Source organism: Parambassis ranga, chromosome 12 (assembly GCF_900634625.1).
Source record: "Parambassis ranga chromosome 12, fParRan2.1, whole genome shotgun sequence".
NCBI classification, from domain to species: domain Eukaryota; kingdom Metazoa; phylum Chordata; class Actinopteri; family Ambassidae; genus Parambassis; species Parambassis ranga.
The window spans coordinates 14,032,381-14,051,314 of NC_041032.1; the positions used below are offsets into that span (position 1 = coordinate 14,032,381).

At 44.2% G+C, this 18,934-nt stretch overlaps 1 protein-coding gene across 3 annotated transcripts in view; it reads left to right on the plus strand.

The window, feature by feature from the left end:
- Window positions 1-18,708, plus strand: part of znf462 (zinc finger protein 462) — a 38,271-nt gene extending 19,563 nt beyond the window's left edge. For 2 of the 3 annotated variants that reach the window (XM_028417146.1, XM_028417147.1), the window contains exons 3-13: window positions 58-5,285; window positions 5,764-5,898; window positions 7,835-8,250; window positions 9,597-9,715; window positions 10,290-10,487; window positions 12,405-12,660; window positions 12,749-12,888; window positions 13,404-13,627; window positions 13,983-14,334; window positions 14,683-14,821; window positions 14,909-15,137. In XM_028417146.1, coding sequence (XP_028272947.1) covers window positions 58-5,285; window positions 5,764-5,898; window positions 7,835-8,250; window positions 9,597-9,715; window positions 10,290-10,487; window positions 12,405-12,660; window positions 12,749-12,888; window positions 13,404-13,627; window positions 13,983-14,334; window positions 14,683-14,821; window positions 14,909-15,137 — 7,436 coding nt within the window. Of the gene's footprint in view, window positions 1-57; window positions 5,286-5,763; window positions 5,899-7,834; window positions 8,251-9,596; window positions 9,716-10,289; window positions 10,488-12,404; window positions 12,661-12,748; window positions 12,889-13,403; window positions 13,628-13,982; window positions 14,335-14,682; window positions 14,822-14,908 lie in introns of all 3 variants that reach the window. The other variant, XM_028417145.1, reaches the window with a different exon arrangement.
- Window positions 18,709-18,934: the final 226 nt, after the last annotated feature.

Sequence of the window (18,934 nt, forward strand, 5' to 3'; positions counted from 1 at the left end):
TTACTCCTGGTTTTATTAACATGCAGCACTTTTTCTGTTTTTTTTTAATTCTTTTAGGCCCCAGTGCTACTGACAGTACCAACCAAACATCTCAGAAGCAGACAGCTGAAGCCCACTCGCCGTTTTACCAGTGCAAGTTCTGTGTTCGTTACTTCAGATCCAAGTCTTTGTTAAGAAACCACACCAAAAAGGTGCATAATGTCATCGAGGATGACTCGGATGGAAGCATCTCCTCACACACAGCAAAACAGCCCAGCTACAACGTTATAATGCACAATGACCATTCAAAAGTGTATTCCTGTCAATATTGCACATACAAGTCTCCACGCAAAGCAAGGATGATGAAACACCAACTGATGTATCACAACAAAGTTCCCTCAGAAAGCACCGGAGATCCTCCGGAGTACGTCGAGGTCAGAGAGGATTCTGACTCAGCTGCTGGGGTGATGAAGGGAACATTTGCCTGTGAGTGGTGCGACTACCAGACTGACCAGAAGGACAGCTGGACGAATCACGTGGTGAAGGAACACAGCGACAAGGTCAACGTTGTCTCCTGCTTCTCAGAGCTGGAAGGAGAGACGAGTGCAAACTCACCCAAACCTGATTCCCCTTCTTCTTCCCATAGCCCAACAAGATCACAGAGGAGTTTTCCTGATGTGTCTGAAAAGGAGGAGTCAGTCAGAAAAGCATCAGAAAACGCTTTGGATAAGTCAGTAGCAGACCTCACATCCTTCCAATATGCCCAGATAAGTGCAGTAACACCCAACAGCACCGGTTCCTCCATTTTGTCTAAGAGGTTTGCATCAACTGATGTGTCCAACAATGTCATAGACATGGAGGCCAACCTACACAATGAGGAAGACTCACGGAGCAGCTTAGAGGATGATGATGACGATGAAGAGCTGGGGGATATAGATGATCCCAGCTATACTGGAACCCTGTCTGCAGATGCAAAGCAGTTATTAACTGATGACGATAATAAATTATTGGAGACTAAAGGAATACCTTTCAGAAAGTACATGAACCGGTTTCAGTGCCCGTTCTGCTCCTTCCTCACCATGCACAGGCGGAGCATCTCTCGGCACATCGAGAACATCCACCTCTCTGGCAAGACCACAGTGTATAAATGTGATGAATGCCCGTTTATTTGCACCAGCCCTCTGAAACTAGGCACGCACAAGCAGACTCACATCTCCTCCGAACTGGAGACTTTGGACCTAACAAGTGATAGTCCAGAACCTCAGAATGACAGCACCGCAGAGCCTGTTAATGGGGGTAACGTTAGTTCCAAAGTTAATGGAAAAAAGACAACCAGCACACCGAATGACCAGCAGAACCCTCACCGCTGCACGCTCTGCAGCTTCTCCACCACCACTCTGAAAGGTCTGAGGGTCCACCAGCAGCATAAGCATTCCTACTGTGATGACCTAGACGCCACTGTCTTTGAAGCCCAGCTGACCGACCAGCCAGATTCAGAAGTGGATGCTTCTCCAATCTTTGTACAAAAAACCCAGACCTCCATTTTAGGACTTGCCACCAAGAAGCCCTTAGTCACAGGGAAAAGAGCCAGGAAATCCATTAATGACTTGCCTTTGGATTTGTCCTCAGTAAAAAAGAGAACAAGAATTGATGAAATAGCCAGTAACCTTCAGAGTAAGATAAGCCAAAGCCAACAGGACACCATCATAAATCTGGACGACATGGATGATGAAGATGCAGGGGAGAATCATGGCAGTGCAGATGAGGGTAGAAACCATGACAACCAAAACCCTGTCTTTGCATACAACACACAACAGCTTCACACAAGAGAATCCACAATCTCTAATGAGGGAGGCAGAATAGGAAAAAGAAAAAGCAACCCCAAGTCCAAGCCTAGAAGCATTCCTATATCGCTGACTCTCTCAGATGACAGTGAGAACATCTCTGCTGATCCCAGTGATGGCACCGGCCAGGAGAGCATGGACTATTCGGAGGATCCCGGAACTGCACGTTTCTACTGTAAACACTGTGATTACCACAACAAATCAGCTCGTAGCGTCAGCACCCACTACCAGAGGATGCACCCTTACATCAAGTTCAGCTTTAAGTACATCCTGGACCCTGAAGACCAGAGTGCAGTCTTCCGCTGCTTAGAGTGCTACATTGAATACACAAATTACAACGACCTACACCAACACTACATGGATCACCACCCTGAAGCGAGCAACGTGCTCAACTTCAACCAGCCCCATCTCCTGTACATGTGTCGCTTCTGTTCCTACACGAGTCCCAACGTCAGGAGCCTGATGCCCCACTACCAAAGAATGCACCCCACTGTCAAAATCAACAATGCCATGATCTTCTCCAGCTATATTGTGGAACAGACGCACAAATCGGGTGAATCGCAAACACTGAGAGAAATATTAAACTCTGGCCCCAAGAGTTTTAATTCAGGCACATCAATGCCCAGGTCCTCCTCAAGTCCAGTTCTAAAAAATGTTTCCAAGTCTCCTGAAGCTAACACTGAGGCCGAGCCTCTCAAAGAAGCTATGGGTGGCAATGTTGTTGTCTATGATTGTGACATTTGTTCTTTTGCCAGCCCCAACATGCACTCTGTTTTGGTGCACTACCAGAAGAAGCACCCAGAGCAAAAGGCGTCATATTTCCGTATACAGAAAACGATGAAGGTCGTCTCGGTGGATCAGTCTCAGCCTGTAGCAAACTCCTCGTACAGCTCCAGCTTGTCTACGACTCCGAAACAGTCAGGTGCTGCACTGTATGGAACAGATGAAGAACTGTACTACTGTAAACACTGCGTGTACAGCAACAGATCTGTTGTTGGTGTGTTGGTGCATTATCAGAAAAGACACCCAGAAGTGAAGGTGACAGCAAAATACATCAAACATGGCGCTCCCACTCCTGGTTTAATGAAATTAATGGATGAATTACAAATTGCAACTCCAAAGCAGTTTTTGAAGCAGTTTCAAAATAATGGCCACGATGGATCTAATAACTCAAGTCCTAAAACAGGAACTGGTGAGAAAGGTGAAGATGAGCTGTTCTTCTGTCAGCACTGTGATTATGGCAACCGTACTGTAAAAGGAGTGCTTATCCATTACCAGAAGAAGCACAGGGAGACTAAGGCCAATGCCGACCTGGTACGTCGTCACACTGCAGTTGTCCGAAGTCAGCGTGAGCGAGCACAGATGGTTCAGTCCGGTAGTGTCTCCTCCGCTGCGGTGCCAGCTCCACCAGACCCTGAAAATGCTACACCTTTGCGCTCTCTTAAGTGTAGACACTGTTCTTATACATCCCCTTATGTCTATGCCCTGAAGAAGCACCTGAAGAAGGAACACCCCACTGTGAAAGCCACCGCCATGACCATTCTACACTGGGCTTACCAAGATGGCATTCTGGAGGCTGGCTACCACTGTGAGTGGTGCATTTACTCTCATGCTGAACCCCAGGGCCTGCTGCTCCATTACCAAAGACGCCATCCTGAACATAACGTTGATTATGCATACATGGCCAGTAAGCTGTGGGCTGGGCCTGAAACCACACAACAAGGGGGCAATATGGAAACGAAACATTACAAATGCAGAGACTGTGCCTTCGAGGCCTGCACAATATGGGACATAACCAGTCACTATCAGGCAGTCCATCCTTGGGCTATAAAAGGGGATGAATCTGTGCTACTGGATATCATCAAAGGGAATGACTCAGCTGAAAAAATCCACCAGCAGATGGCTAAAGAACCTTTGAATTGCCAGTCTGTTGAAGATGATGGAGCACTGGTCATTGCCACCCCACTTCAAGAGAGCAATCCCCATCCTGCCCACCCACGCCTTTCCATCTCTAATAATCCTTATCGGTGCACTGTGTGTCTGTCAGAGTACAACAGTCTCCACGGCCTCCTCACCCACTATGGAAAGAAGCACCCAGGTATGAAAGTAAAAGCTGCAGATTTTGCACAGGAGGCAGACATCAACCCCAGTTCTGTGTACAAATGTCGCCATTGTCCGTACGTAAACTCCCGCATCCATGGTGTCCTGACTCACTACCAGAAGAGGCACCCATTAGTAAAAGTAACGGCAGAAGACTTTGCAGATGATATAGAGCAAATCACAGAGCTGCACGAAGGAGACGATAAGTTCAAAACTCAAAGGCAGGGCTACGGCGCATACAGATGCAAAATGTGCCCATACACACACGGGACACTGGAGAAGCTGAAAATCCATTATGAGAAGTATCACAATCAGTCTGCCTCCGATATGTTCGCTCACTCTCTGGCAAATTTTTCTTCTTACAGAGAAGGAGAGCCTGTAGCTGAATGCAGTGCTGGCAATTTATCAAGTGCAGCAAAAGTGCAGGAGGTCAGTGAATTGGACCTTGCCCTCTCTCAGTTACCCATCAATAAGACAGAGAAACACGCTATATTTAAGTGTCAGCTCTGCAAATACTTCTGCTCTACCCGTAAAGGCATCGCTCGCCATTACCGCATCAAGCACAACAATGTCCGCGCTCAGCCAGAGGGTAAAAACAACGTCTTCAAATGTTCTCTGTGTTCGTACACAAACCCTATTCGCAAAGGTCTGGCAGCACACTACCAGAAGCGCCATGATATTGATGCCTACTACACCCATTGCCTGGCTGCTTCCAAGACAGTGAGCGAAAAGCCAAACAAAGTGATGTCACCGCCGCCGTCAGAAGGGGAGAATTCAGAAATGAGTGAAGACTTGCGTTTGGCTGTGGAGAGACGAAGGTGTTCTCTGTGCGCCTTCCAGGCCTTCAGCAGGAAGAGCATCGTCTCACACTACATAAAACGCCACCCAGGTGTCTTCCCCAAGAAGCAACATTCTAGCAAGCTTGGTCGCTACTTCACTGTCATTTATGCCAAAGAACCTGAGAACCTGAGAACTGGTGCATTGGCAGAGGAAGACAAAGACATGCTGGAGGTCCCGCTGGAATCGGAGCAGGACGGAGATAACGACTGGCTGCCATTCAAGTGTCTCAAGTGCTTCCGGTTGTCCTTCAGCACAGGCGAGCTGCTCTCTATGCACTACAACGACCACCACAGCAACGACTTGAAGCGGGACTTTGAAGTATCACCTGGTCCCGGGGAGGAGGAGTCTGAGCTGTATCAGTGCTCTCACTGTGAGCTGAAGTTCCTGTCTCTTCCTGCTCTGGCTAAACATCTATTGAATCACAACGAGGAGTTTCAGAAGAGGGCCATGAGGCAGGAGAGGAGGAGGCAGCTGCTCAGCAAACAGAAAGCTGCAGAGCTGCCGGACAACAAACTTGATAAGGTGAGTAAACATGACCCTTAAAGATATAAAGTAAAAACAAGAATATTTACCAAACTCTGTGATTTATCTGATGTAATAATCACAACTCTCTAATAGAGGTGTTGCTGGAAGTTTTATAAACCCACACTTAGTGCAGTCACACCTCTAAAAGTGAAGTGAGCAGACGATTAAAAAGATCATTTCAATTTGCCTATTCTCTGTCAGTATATATGTAAGAGTGCCTGATAATGAGATATGATAATTACTTTCATAAGAAGTTCATTAAAAGTACCATTGATCTAATTCAATGATGAACACTGATTCGGTGTAACTTCCTAGAGAAACTGTAAATCAAGAAAAGATAATAATTTCCTCTGATGGTGGCAGATGTATCACCTGATGTACGCTATTTATAGGCACTGAAATTACACTATCATGGGATAGAATAAAAAGTCGGCCTGATGAAAAAACATGTTGTATTTGTCTCTTGTGTTTTCAGGAAAGCCCTGTAAATAACACTCCCATTGGATTCAGGTGTAAATTCTGCGTGGAGATACACCCAACGCTTCGAGCTATCTGCAACCACCTGAGGAAACATGTCCAGTATGGAGAGGTCAAAGAGGGACACGTGAAGGTCAGTGGATCAGGAGAACTTCTGGGGAGGGTTAGCTTAGCATAAGCATCAAAACAAGGGAAATTAGCAGGCAAGCAGGTAGTAGTTTCCATTTATGTTTTCATAAATTACAATGTTAAGCTTTTCCTCCCATCCCATAATGACACGGAGCGCTTCCACCCCACCCCCACCTCCAACAGTGGCAGCGAGTGAGTCACCAGTTTGAGCGACTGAACCAAAGTGATATCAAAACAGTATCGTCTATAACAATATTTCTCTCCGGCCCTTGTGCTCTGTCTTCTCTCATCCTGTGAAGCGCTGCAGTGATCTGCTTTACTGGACTCTGGTCCTGTTTCCCGTTTTGTTTATTACTGACACTGGCTTCTGGGTAGACAGTCTGTCAGCTTCCCCCAGAGAAAACAAGCAATGCTGTCCCATTGCTGTGGAGGGGTAGGTGGTGGTGGTGGTGGGGGGGGGGGGGGGTTGGAGTGGTGAGCCATAACTTTTAGGGCAGCGGCGGGTAACTATTCAAAAAATTAGTATTCCACTGAGGCTGCCAGTGAAGGGAGCCTCACCAAATGCAGGCCTGGTTCATCCACCAGACACAAAGTCTGTCTTTAGGTATCTAAGGTGAGATGGTCTGAGGATGTGACACAGTAAAAATGTAGTCTGATTATCAGAATAAGAATCAGAATCACATTACTTTATTTATCCCCGAGGGGAAATTCTTTCTTGTTACAGACAATAGAAATCATAGATAAATAGAAATATGAAATAGAAATATATAATAAATATCTAAATACCTAGATAGCATTTAAATCCCTGAGTTGTGTCTAAAAAAGAACAAACATATTTACTACTGTATAAAAACCTTTACATAGTTAAGAGCATGACATGAATGTACCAGTATGAATGTACAGTGTCTGAGTTACAGTTCAGAGTTTAGTAGTTTGATTGAGACAGGCAGGAATGACTTCCTGTGTCTCTCAGTGGTGCATCGTGGGAGTCGGAGTCTGTTGCTGAACGAGCTCCTGTAGCTGGTCAGCACAGTGTGGAGCGGGTGAGAGGGACAGTCCAGTATGGTCTTTATTTTGGACCACGTCCTCCTCTCAGACAGCTCTGTCAGAGAGTCCAGGTCCTCTCACACAACATGGCCGCCCTTCCTGATGATTCTGTTGAGTCTTATGTTTATGTCCCTCACCCTCAGACTGCTGCCCCAGCAGACACCAGCATATATGATGGCACTGGCCACCACAGACTCAGAGGACATCCTCAGCCTCGTCCTGCAGATGTTGAAGGACCTCAGCTGACTCAGAAAGTAGAGGCGACTCTTGCCCTTCCTGTAAACAGTGTAAAAATATACTACCAAAAAAAAGTAAAAAGTAAAAATATTACCGACATTCTCACTAATGGCACTTAGAACACAATAATGTTCAGCATCTCCATCAGGTGGAATGAATTTGGTTTAAAAGCCTCACAAATGCAGTTTGAATTCTGGCTTCTCATAATGCTGGATGAAGAGCAGGCTGACAGTGCATTCAGGCCCTGGATGGCAAGGTTGGGTCTGTGGATGCCACATCTTATTTATGGCTGCATGAAGTGCAGGGTCAGGTCCTTCCTCAGAAAGAATGAGTGTGCTGGAGGCAATAAAAAAGTCATAGTGATTGTCTGTCGACTCGTGATGACTGCAGTAACCAGCCTGCACTCTAGCAGATGAAAGAAGTGGAAAGAGATGGAGAAGTTTTGTTTTGTAGTCGTTGGTGCGAAGCCAGAAGTTCATCCTAATAAATGTGGTTCTTTAATTACTCACTCACTCACTGATACCATACACAGAATCGGTGGTGTTAGACTGTTGCAGCTAATCCAGTTTAAAGGTTTCACATGTCTGTTTCTTTTAAGCTTTAACAGGTACAGAAAGACAGCTGATCTTTGAGACTCGTCCTGTTTTGTTTTGCAGCAGGAAGTCAGTGACGTCCCACTGACGCTGCCCTCAGAGAGCCTAACTAATGGTGACCTGGAGGAGGAAGAGGCAACTGAAGCAGACGGCCTCGAGAGACCTGCAGCCACGGCAATAGACCCGACGTTTTCCACAGCTTCTTCTGGTGGCGCTGCTGTTGCCGTGGAAACCCTGGATCCAGAAACGGATGCGGACGAAGGAATGGCGGCAGCCCTCGTGGCCACCGCGGTGTCAGAGGATCAGCTGAAGCAGCGGCTGGTGGCGGGGGGTCACCCGTGTGCCCAGTGCAACCGAGTCTTCATGTCCATGCAGGGACTGAGGTCCCATGAGAGGAGCCACTCAGCCATGGCGCTGTTCAGCAGAGAGGACAAATACAGCTGCCAGTATTGCCAGTTTGTCTCACCATTCAGACACAAGTAAGTAGAGAGGAAGTGGCAACTCTTTTGACTTCCCATTGAACACACACCTGCCTTCTTTTCATTACTTTCATTTCTTTTAAGGTCCTTAAGACCTCAATAAAGAGGGAAACCCCCCGCTCCTTCTTTTGCAAATCAAAAAAAAAACAAACATGTCCCTCTCTCATGCTGGATGTACAGCACAAACCTTTGTCGACGTCCTGACTAGACTTGCTGTGACTTCTTTTAATACTTTCTCTTTCATTCTGGAATCTGAGATAAATTTGTGTCGGCCATGCTGGTGTTATGTTGCACAGCGCACAATGCTTCTTTCTTTGGCTTGTAATATTATTTTCATATGGAAATCATATGAGACCCAGTTTATCACTCAAAGCAGTGTCAAGTCAACTGCACCTTTACCTTTAATATTTCAGTCACCTGCAGCTGCTGCTCATTCCTGCTCCACTCTGCCTGCCAACTATGAAAAAATGATCAGACATAAACGGCTATTGGGGCTGAATGGGTGTGGTGTTGATGAGCCGCAGGGTGAGCTAACCTCAGTGACAAACACACAGGGCTCCCCTGTGGTATACAAGTGCATCCAATGTGGAGCTGCGTTTACAAGGAAACGGTGAATGAGATAAAATTACAGTTTAAATAGTGTGAACCCTAATGCTGTGTGCAAGATGTACCGATAGCAGCACATTTTAAACTTTCACCCCGGCCAGTCTCACACCAGCTGTTCTTCACATCCACTGGATGTGAAACTCATTTTGTGCAGGGCACTGTTTTACACCTCATTCTGTTTACACCATCACAGTCCCTTTGAATCTTCAATCTTCTCCAAGATTTCCGGCCTCCTAGGAGAGTAAGACAAACATTGCAGTGAGACAGACATTTTGGTAGTGTGATTTGTTTTATCCATCACAGAGACACAGAGCGAGAGGGAACGAGTGAGTCCTCATCTCCTCTGAGCTCCCAGGTGTAATCCCTCTGTACTGTATGTGCCCTGACCCAGAAAGAAGCCGCATTCCCATGCCACCTAGGAGGCTGGCATTAAAAACACAGCCACCGTCCCCACAGGCACTCATTCCCGCCAGGGGATTGTGGGTAGATGAGTTCACCCCACGGCTCCTTGTTCTGTAGTCATTGGAAATGTGTGGCTGTTGTTTGTGAGGTAAACAGAATTGAGCGCTGAAAAAACCCTGCTGTTGCAATCATCAAACTGGATACTGTAGAGCAGAGCTTCCTGTACTCTATTCTTGTTAGTTTATCTGCTATCCTTTTGTCCTCATTTTTCTTCTTTTATCCTCTTATCTCATATCCTCCCTTCTGTTTTTTTTTTTCATATTTTGTCTCATCGCCAGTCTGGACAGACATGTGCAGTCTCACCACGGGCACCACAAGCCCTTCAAGTGCAAGTTCTGCCCCTTTAAATCTGCCTATGTGAGTCGCTTGAAGAGCCACCTGCACAAGGCACACACAGGTAACACACACACAGACACACACACACATCTCACAGCTGCTAACAAGGTGTATTCCCAGACTCAAATAAACTTCTCTTTATCACCTTCTACAAAAAGACACAGTGCTTAAATAGCTTATCAGCAGTTAGTTGGTGGAGCTGTGCCACAACTCAGTCAGTACATTAAATACACATATACAGTGCTACTTAAAATATGTCAACCCTGTAGAATTTTCTATATTTCTGCATAAATATGAACCGAAACATCAGCAGATTTTCACACAAAGGACACATCAGCTGATGTTTTAGGTCATATTAGAGTGGATGTAATGGCTCCACTCCTCAGGATGCTGCTTGCTTCATTAGAATCAACAGAAATGGGATGCAAGATACTGTAAAACATGTAGCCCTGTGCTGTAAGGGTATAAATATATATACACATGACTATTGGTCAATGTATAGCTTGGTTCCTATAGGAGCATCCATGATTTTAATGACACAGCTCATCTCAGAGGGGCCTGTCCTCATCTTGTTTTCCCTTTGTATTACATATAAAAGCCAAATTGTTGACTCACATTTCTCCGTCTCCCTTCAGGCGAGCAGCACACATACAAGTGCTTGTCGTGCCCATTCTCCTCCATGACCATCAGCCAGCTGAAGGAGCACTCTCTGAGAGACCACGGTGAGGCTCTGACCCTCCCCAAACTCAGAGCCGCCACCCAGGCTGCACATGCCACCCTCAGGCCATCCAGACTGGCCGATAACACAGAGCAGACTCCCATGGCCCAGGATGGTATGACATCATCTGTGCAATGCTTTTGACTTGACTTACATGATAGGCCAGCATTATGGACATATTCTAACTACTTGGAGATATATTTTATAAATATTTCTGTCTGAGAGGTTTGTGTGCGAAGATAAATGAATACATTACACTTAAATGTAATTTTTACTCTTCAGATTTGACCTCTGAGCCTTGAGTGTTGATTATTATGTTCAGTCAAAGAGGTCCCTTCAGTGCAGGCAGCTGTAGCAGTAAACTCCTGTGATGTGATGCCATGTCTTAGGTGTTTCCATGGCTCTGCGGCGGCTGCTTTAGCTTGCACACTCTTCTTGGCAGCAGCTGTCACCTTGCTGCTGGAGCTGTGGAATCTTCCCTGGAGCTGAAGCAGGGAAGCATTCCTCAATGCACCATCCACCACTGTCAGCTGTGCCCTACCAAGACAAATGAAGCATTGAGAAAGAGCAGAGCTGACATATTGAATTTCTCTCTACTCTGCCAAACTAGCTACCTTCAGCTGAAAAGTCTGAGATTCAGTCAAAGCAAGTTTGAGTTTCTTCTTAAGAACATAAAACACAAGTTTATTAATCATCACCTCAAGTGTGCCTCAACGGGATGTTGAACACAGAGGATGACTCCTCATTGTTTGTAGCTATCCCCAGTGTGAGTGTGTGTTAGCTTCTACCTCTGCCTGTCCACATCCACGCTGCCGTGCGGTGTCCTCCTCCAGTTTTGGTCCTTAAGGAAACCACATCGCCACCTAACTACAAAATCTGCTATCTCATCTCCATACATCTCCTGAATGCAGAGAGGATATTAAAAACATGAATCAACTGTGGCATTGTTTGATTCATATGAATTCCTCTGCCTCTTGTGCAAAAAAGTCTGAAATTGGAACTCCGGATTTTTATAAAGTAAAAGTTAAAAAGTTTTCTCTTTTTCTTGCAGTGCTGAATGATGCGTTTTTCACATGGATAGATATTCTATTAGTGTCACTGTGGTTTATTTATTGATGTGTTGGAGGCTCAAAGTAGGACGAGAATATGAGCTTGCTCACTGATATTATAGACTCATGAGAAAGAGAATGAGGAGAGAGAGAGAGACATTTCCCTGCTTTAGAGAGGCATGAATCAATTGCTGTCTGCTGATGGCCTTTTATTAAATATTATGTGTACTACTATATATATATACAGTCACTGATAGCTTTTTTAGAAACACTTGCACGCCTGCTTAGTCATACATTTGTCTCATTGGCCGGTTGTTTGGCAGCACTTCAGTAGGGAAATCCTGCAGATGCATGTCAGAGGTTCACAAAAATGTTTAGTTAATGATTCAAAAAATATGTAGTGGGCAAACAGAAATTCCTCTCCGGTAGCCGGGCATGTTGTACCTGAAACAAAAGGTTACAGTGTGCACAAAAATAACAGAGTGCACTACATGTGCAACCTTCAGGCAGGTAGGCTGCAAGCAGCAGCAGCAGAAATAAAAAATACAGACTCTTGTCAGCCAAGAACAGAAATGTGCGGCTGCAGGCTCACTAAAACTGGACAGTTGAAGACTGGAAAAACATTGCCTGGTCTGATAAATCTCGATTTCTGCTGAGGCTGCAGATGGTCGGCTCTGAATTTGGCATGGACAGCATGAGTCCATAGACCAAACATGCCTCGTTTCCACAGCCCAGAATGCTGCTGTTGGTGTAGTGGTGTGGGGAACGTCCATGTATCCAGACCATAGTTAATCCTGCAGTCTTGAGTAGAAAGTAACTGACCTCCCATTCTCTTTATATGAGACCACATGTGTCACATGGCTGTCAGGCATCAGCCTGTATGCATATTTTCTATCATAAAGCAGCATACCTGTCACATTACTTAAAATTTTAATGGTCACTACAATGTGATGAACCCCATCTTTCTCTCACGTCCCTCTCAGACCCTTCATACCTGGAGCCAGCAGATGTTCGCCAGCAGCTTAGTCATTACCAGCTGGCCTCCCGCAGTCAAATGTCTTCCAGCTCAACACCTGCTGGCTCAACAATGGCTGACGGTCGCCCAGACAGCGTCCTAACGTGTGAGTTCTGTGAGTTCAGCTCTGGGTACATGCAGAGTCTGCGCCGGCACTACAGGGACCGCCACGGTGGCAAGAAGCTATTCAAGTGCAAAGACTGTTCTTTTTTCACCTGCTACAAGTAAGGACATGCTGCGGAATTTTGAAGAAGTGAAATGACATTATTGACATTATAGAATGTCATCATTGTGTCTGTACATCTGCCTCAGGAATACCTTCACCATGCATGTGGAGGCCGGTCACAATAACAACGCACCTGAGGACCTGCCTAAAGACCTGCGCTGCCCTCTCTGCCTTTACCATACCAAACACAAGAGCAATATGATCGACCACATTGTTCTGCACAGAGGTGGGCCGACCAAGTTCCAGCAAACATTTTAAACAATTTAAATAATGCAGATAATTTAGACACAATACACCGTTGCCCATGTTTCTCTTTTTATTCCTATTTTAATTTTCACTGATATGTTTTGAAGACACTGGTCAATAAAGTTTTGAAGATAGACTTCCTCTGTTAAAAATAAATTACGTTTTATTCCAGCTTTATGGGCAGCCGTGTATAAAGTATATGACAGCAGCAGTGGAGAATGGAATGAAGTTGATAAAAGCTCGTTTAGTGTTTGTGTAGTTTTTATATGAGACTGCTGTCTGCAGTTATCTACAGAAAAGTGTTGTGTTGCAACTGAAAGCCACAAAAGGTGACAGCTTTTTTTTCTGTGTGTGTGTGACAAATGTCATTTGGTCTCTTACACCCCCACACCTCCTTTTCCCGTTGTGTTGTTAGCTCATGCTGTTCTTCTTCCCCTCTCCCCTCCCTCTTTTTTTTCTACAACATAATAATCCTCTCTCTGCTTCCTCCACCAGAAGAGCGTGTGGCTCCGCTGGAGGTCAGCCGCTCCAAGCTGTCACGCCACCTTCAGGGCCTGGTGTTCCGTTGCCACAAATGCACCTTCACCTGCTCCAGCGACCAGGCGCTTCAGCTGCACCTGCAGAAGCACGCTGAGATCAAGCCCTACCAGTGCCAGCTCTGCTATTACGACAGCAGCCGCCGGAACCAGCTAGAGGAGCATCTACGCCTCGAGCACAAGGTCAGCGGGAGTCCACGAATCCTGGAGCACTGCATATCTAAATTTAAAGTGATAAATAAATCTTTTTTAATCAACAGTATAATTCAGAAAAGTTGCACAAACATGTTATCATGCTAAGACTAGTCTGTAAAATTGTAATTTAATTAATTTAATGTGAATTTAAATCACAACACCTTCATTTTAGACAAAAAGTGTGAAAATAAGTTGTTTTTATTTATTTATGGTGTGTTATTTTTAAATTTAAAAAAAAAGGGAGAAAATTGAAAAAAACTTGAAATTACGGTCGAGCCCATCTGTTGCTAAAAAAGAAGCACACGACAGGTGAATCTAAAAATCACTTCCTGTTTCTGATCAGGTCATCCGGAACTTTGAGCTGATGGGCCGGGTCAACCTGGACCAGCTGGAGATGATAAAGGAACAGGGGAGCAGCGCAGAGGAGGAAGAGGAGAGGCAAATTATTGAAATGGTTGTAGATCAAAAAGAAGCTCTGGAGGAGGAGGAGGAGGAAGAGGAGGAGGTGGAGGAGGAGGAGGAAGAGGAGGAGGACAATGACGACGATGAAAGGATGGAAATTATGGAGGGCCAGGTCGAAATGGATAGTCCGGAGCTAGAGGATAACATCAAGGATGAAGAGGATGGCATGGAGGGAGAAGAAGAGGAGGAGGAAGAAGTGAAAGCGGTGGAAGAAGGGAAGTCTACCCTGCAAGGTGATTACCTCATCTTTATTTTATAACAGCAGGGCCGGCCCAAGCCTTTATGGGGCCCTAAGCAAAATTTCATACCACCACCTCAGCATCAGATGCTTCACCATCCTATAGGCTGCACTGTGTGTGTAACATACCCACTATCATTGCCATACCATGTTGTTTGTATTAATCAGTGTTATTTTTTAAAATATAACATATATATTTTACTATGGACTTTTGGTGCTCTTGGGGGCCCTAAGCGACTGTATATTTTGCATATGCCTTGGGCCGGCCCTGTATAACAGTGTCTATATTCATTTTGAACAGAAAATGAATTAACTGACTGAATACTTGAACTCCACTTCCCAGAAGTCCTTGCGTCTCCCATCAGCAGCAGCAGCAGCAGCTCTGTACCCAGCAGTGCGGAGAAGCGTCTTCCCTGTGAGTTCTGTGGTCGCTGCTTCACCAACAGCCTGGAATGGGAGCGCCACGTCCTTCGACATGGCATGTTAGTCCGTTTTCCTCTTCTCCTCTAGCTTACCGTTTCCTGCCCACTACTTTCACCTATTAAATCTGTTTGTTCATTTCTACCCAGGATGGTTAACAACAGTCGGATGGACACCACCAGCAGCAGCACCACTTCAGCAATAGAGGCCTCAGCTCCATCTTCCACCAGCTCCTCTGTGTTCGTAGACACAAAACCGGACCTGTCTGCCAACACAAAAGAGGAAGCAACCCCTGCTGATGCATCGCTGACAAGTCAAAGCCAGTATGTGGAAGACAAAGAAATGCTTGACACCAAAAAGGATCAACAGTCTGGTTGAACTGAATGTGGCCTCTTGGGATACTGTGCATTGGGGTAGATTCAGCGCTGAGTGGGGTCAGAGAATAAGATGTCAAAGGAAATGGTTAAAAAAAAAAAGTGACTTTTTATGAGTTGGTGCATTATTAGATTTTAGGTGTTACATATATAAGTATTAGGTTGTGCTGCATAAAAACGGCTGAGCTCTTTAAATGGGCGGTCCCCTAGGACAGATCTTAATATATTGGTAACCAATAGTGAAACAGAACTCTTTATTGCTGACATTCTGGTCAAATCTACAGTGAAAGATCCCAGCCGGATAAAAGTAAACTATTTATAAAGATTGTTCTCCACAATGATATGAACGAAATTTTATTATTTGAAGCACCTTTTACACTCCTCCCTGCTCGTGGAAAGCGGGGGTACTGTAAACCTAAAACAAACAAACAAACACATCAAATCTGGAAGCATTTACAACCACGGCCCGCTGTAGAGCTACCTTTGAGACGTTCTTTCATCTTGTGTTAAATGTGTGGAAGTATTCCTCGAGGAAGAGTCGCACCTTATCTCCTTTAGTAAAAATCCCAAATCACGTTTTCTCCATTTGTAGAAATATTGACGTTTGCCCCAGTGTTTGTAGCAAATTGCTATAATTTAGGTCCCTTCATATTATATACGCCTTCAGCCTCAAGTTCCCCGTCATGTGTGTGTAGTCCAACATTAGCACATTTTAGCCTCGACGCAACAACAGAAATATGTCACATGTGTCATGACCGTACTCGTATCCGTTCAGGATTAGCCTGGAGCAGAACCATAGATTTTAGCAGCGCTGGTGTCCTGACACAGTCGACAGGGATTACACTTGTCTTTTCAATGCAAATGATTGGGCGTGCCAGCATCTAGCTCGGTCCACATTCTTAAAAGCAGACGTAGTGTCCACACCTCACGGAGGGAGCCAGGCCATAAGGAACTTGTGGGTGTGGTCCGCCTCTCTGCACAGGATCAGGCCACACTATGTTCAGATTTAAAGGCAACAATGGGCAGTTTTGTTCACATTTATGAATTCAGTCATGATCTAATTTGGTGTTCAATGACTGGCACAAATTAGCATTGGGTCACGAACATGTAGACCTGAGAAAAATTGTGGGTAATCTGTGGTCAGAGCTGGACATTAGGAGTTGTAACTTCAGTGTCCATACTTATATCTGGAAAGTTAAACCACCTCAAGCACAAAAAGGCAAAAGTTAATTGACTAATACGTGTTTCAAACTCTCACATCCTGCATATTCAGTAGCGGCAAAAAGAGGGTTTGTGCTGGCACAGACTGTTACTAAATGTGTCCCCCACCACGGCTGTGTTTTCAAACCAGTGCCTAAGTGCCTTAAAAATGCCACTCCTTAAAGCCCCTGCATGGCTTTTAATTGCTTTAAAAAAAACAATTATGAAGTTAATAGGTGAACAGCTACATTAACTTCTATTCTCACATTACTCAATGGCAATTTGGGAAGTCTAAATTAAACCAAATTAAGCTAAGTTTTTTTATTCTAACTGCACAGAAATGTGAAAATGTGCTATCACTTCTTAAAAACTGATTTTACCACATTACTAAATAAGTATATATGTATACATATATCTTCATCTACATCATCAACATTTTAAAAATGTTTATATCCCAAAAATGTATTTGTTTTCCAAAGTGTTGAGATATCCATCTCTTCTTTTTATTAATGGTGTGAGCATCACAGGCTGAGTGGTGTCATTTTAACCCTATTGGCTGATGGCCATGTTTTATGGTCCAGATTTAAGGGGAAAGGATACACTGAAAAGACAAGTGTAACCAGAGCAAAACGCCCTGAAACCATCCGTTTCCACATATATATATGAGACTGGGACTGTATGCTAAAGATTGTTTTTATTTTGTTTGTTTTGATTTTTTTAGAGGTGTTAAATCTCCTTAACTTAAAAAACCCCTTTAAATTCTCATTCTGTCTTTAGCATTTGTGTGCTTCTGTTTTTTGTTTTTAAGACAAAGCTGTTATGTCATTGTTGATATTGACAAAAGGCAGAGATTGTATTTGCTGGACGTTGCTGCTCGAATGCCCTAAAGCCTTATGAGAAGTGAAGAGCAATGAAGTCAAATTTGTGTCCGATTCCAAATGAGACCAACGTGAAACAGTCCCTGAAACAAAATGGCCGATGGCTCCTATGACAAATTTACTAAAAGGAACACAACTACGGTAATGTAAGTATGTGTTCGTTCTCGGTATCAAAATATTTATCAAGCCTGCTGTGTTTGCTGCTGTAATCGTCTTTTCTTAAGCATTGAACCATTGATGGAAAATCTGGGTTTGGACCATAGAGTTCTATGGGTGGAGCCCAGGTAGCTACATGTTCGCAGCCATGTATAGAAAACAAAACTACTCGTTAAGTGTTTGAACTGTGGTGTTTCAGAAAGGATAATTTAACCAATTTTTCCTTTAGGTGTTCATCAAAAAAAAGAAAAAAGAGAGATGATAGCTAACCCTCAGGGGCTTTTATTTTTTGAGTCCCCGATCCGACATTATTACGCTGTTGTACAATGTCTGGTTTCAATGAAAAATATCCCTTTTTTTATTTGTACTGTAATGGGAATGAGCAGTTAGGAGGCTCAGTGTGGTTGTACAATATTAAAAAATAAAGGAAATTTATGCAGTTCTTGACTAATTAATGGCCAGGGCTTTTATTGTGAAGGTGACAAAAGGAAGAGACAAGTATACAAGAGTTCCTTTGGGAGCATTTACCTAAACTGCTTGGTCCTTTTTTGGGGCTTGAGCACCATCTGGGCTCCTACAGCTTATAGATTCCTCTGAGAGCTAGCTCATTTATGTCCAATCCAAAATGTGACACTCCAGCATCTTCTATCCGTGACAAGTAAAGGCAGCAGCTCACTTACTCCAAGTGTGTACCTGCCTGTGGCGTTCCCCACTCAACGGTGGGTGGGAATGTAGCTAGTCAGTCCTCGTAATACCTTAAACCAGTGGAGTTGGTGCTGAATCTCAAAGCCCCCCCCCACCTTTTTTTTCTTGCCGTTTTTACTGGACCAGCTTGTAGCTTTTTGAAAGTTTGAAAATGGTTGTTGTAGAAATAATAAGCTTTGTATCGGCAGCTCGTCGCCCCAGCTTGACAACCCGGTGTGAACCAGATTCCAGTCGGGACAGTGCGGGTAATGAAGCTGTCAAACCTAAAACTGTTTGTCGTTCTGTGATCATTTGAATAGAAAATGACTATGAATCCCTCACTGTGTGCAGTCTCTACACTGCAATATTCCCAGTTTACCCAAAGTGAAGCCCCTGCTGACAACACACTGGATACTTGTATATATGTTTAGTTTGTTTCCGATGCATTTCTCTTTTCGGACTGTTGTCTCCATAGTTTGACACTAGAATCTCTCCTTCTTGCCTTTTTTCCCATATAAATCTGATTACCTGATGGTGGGTTGTGATGTTGCCTAGAATGATTGTTTACAATTTTATTCCATTTATCTCTGGATATTCTGTAAATATTGTAATTCATTGTCTTTTTTTAACTTGATAATAAAGTTATCAGATAACAGATGATGGTGTTGCTCTCCGTTTTCTACAGACGCACGTGATAATTAATGTTTATTATTATTATGTGGACCTTTCTATCATCTTGGTGTACATAAACACCCAATCAAAGAACTACGAATGTCACTAGAGATGGCAAAGAACTAAAATTCCCAGATAAGCTAGTTTTCTGAATAACAAATTAAGAATATGTTGTAAATATTGCACTTTAAAGGAGAACATTTTTCTAATA